Source organism: Egretta garzetta, unplaced genomic scaffold, assembly GCF_000687185.1.
Source record: "Egretta garzetta isolate BGI_Z169 unplaced genomic scaffold, ASM68718v1 scaffold697, whole genome shotgun sequence".
Classification (NCBI taxonomy): Eukaryota; Metazoa; Chordata; class Aves; order Pelecaniformes; family Ardeidae; genus Egretta; species Egretta garzetta.
In genome coordinates, this window is record NW_009260141.1 from 24,634 (window position 1) to 26,172 (window position 1,539).

General features: G+C 53.0%; 2 protein-coding genes across 2 annotated transcripts in view; one reads left to right on the forward strand and one right to left on the reverse strand.

Moving 5' to 3' along the window:
* LOC104128848 (histone H2A-IV) overlaps nt 1–1,539 on the reverse strand; it is a 12,526-nt gene that overhangs the window by 1,010 nt on the left and 9,977 nt on the right. The gene's annotated exons all lie outside the window — the stretch shown is intronic.
* LOC104128841 (histone H2B 1/2/3/4/6-like) lies at nt 7–542 on the forward strand. Its single transcript, XM_009641690.2, has one exon. It carries the CDS (start codon nt 149–151, stop codon nt 527–529), a length of 381 nt encoding a protein of 126 aa, XP_009639985.1. The 5' UTR covers nt 7–148; the 3' UTR covers nt 530–542.

A 1,539-nucleotide genomic window follows, 5' to 3' on the forward strand; every position in this document is an offset into this window, starting at 1 on the left:
GCACTAGACGCAATAAACGCCCTCAGCCAGTAGAAATAAAGGCTGGGGAAACCCTCATTTGCATACGGTCCCTATAAAGCGAGGGCGCTCAGGCTCACGCCGCGGATCTCAGGTCTTGTAGTGGAGGTGAAGTGAGCGGTTGGTCACAATGCCCGAGCCGGCCAAGTCCGCGCCCGCGCCCAAGAAGGGCTCCAAGAAAGCCGTCACCAAGACGCAGAAGAAGGGCGACAAGAAGCGCAAGAAGAGCCGCAAGGAGAGCTACTCCATCTACGTGTACAAGGTGCTGAAGCAGGTGCACCCCGACACGGGCATCTCGTCCAAGGCCATGGGCATCATGAACTCCTTCGTGAACGACATCTTCGAGCGCATCGCCGGCGAGGCCTCGCGCCTGGCGCACTACAACAAGCGCTCCACCATCACCTCGCGGGAGATCCAGACGGCCGTGCGGCTCCTGCTGCCCGGCGAGCTGGCCAAGCACGCCGCCCCCGAGGGCACCAAGGCCGTCACCAAGTACACCAGCTCCAAGTAAATCTGCGGTAGAGAGAGATTGACTAATCCAAAGGCTCTTTTAAGAGCCACCTAGCTTTTCAGTAAAAGAGCTTTAATTTCTCTACTTTGGTTTTACTGATGGGTACGTTCTGTATCTGAAACAAATGTTCAAGAATGATCTCACAGCCCTGGCATACTTCGCTGTTAAGACTATAGTCCCTATCTTCAGTCGCCGCTTTCTGCGGTCTGTGCTCTTGCTATTCACATCTTTCTCTGCCCCTGAACTCGGCCATTACCGGTGAGTTCACCCTGGCTCCTGCGGGCTGTCTCCGTTGCCAGCTGTTGGGCACCTTCCCTGCGCCCTCCGAAGCGTGCTATCGCTCGGCAGAAGTCTCTGGTGCCTGAAACGAGAGGAAAAAAGGGAAATGGTTACAGTGCGTTTGCTCTTCTTGACTCAGGCTGGTTTCTGCCTTGGTCTATCCCTTCTCCACGTTCTCATGGCATGAACCTCTTTGTTAGCAGCCGCAAACATAGTGACTATAGATAAATGCTGGGGTTTTCTTGGTACTTTGATTTATAGGTCTTCCCTATCTAGAAAAAAAACTTCTGTTTGAAGTGCATGCCTTGAAGGCTTACTTAAGCTATTTCCCCGTTTGTTTTGTTGTTTTTTCCAAGATTCCCAATACAGGATCGTTAATGGTTTCCGAACAGACTAACGTTCAGACAGATAACATCTAATCGAGCGTTAACGACTGTGATTTCTTAGTTCCTGCTGCCCCCTGATGGGTGTTTCCGAAGTTTCTATCACTTCGCTTTTTACAGCATCAAGTTAGGATCTCGGACTCGGAGACATAGGAGAAACTGGTCACGAAGAATGCAATGCTAGTGAGGCTTAGAAGACAGAGAAGTTTAACAGCTTCTGCAGCGGCAGCTTACTTGGAGCTGGTGTACTTGGTGACGGCCTTGGTGCCCTCGGAGACGGCGTGCTTGGCCAGCTCGCCGGGCAGCAGGAGCCGCACGGCCGTCTGGATCTCCCGCGGGGGGGTGGTG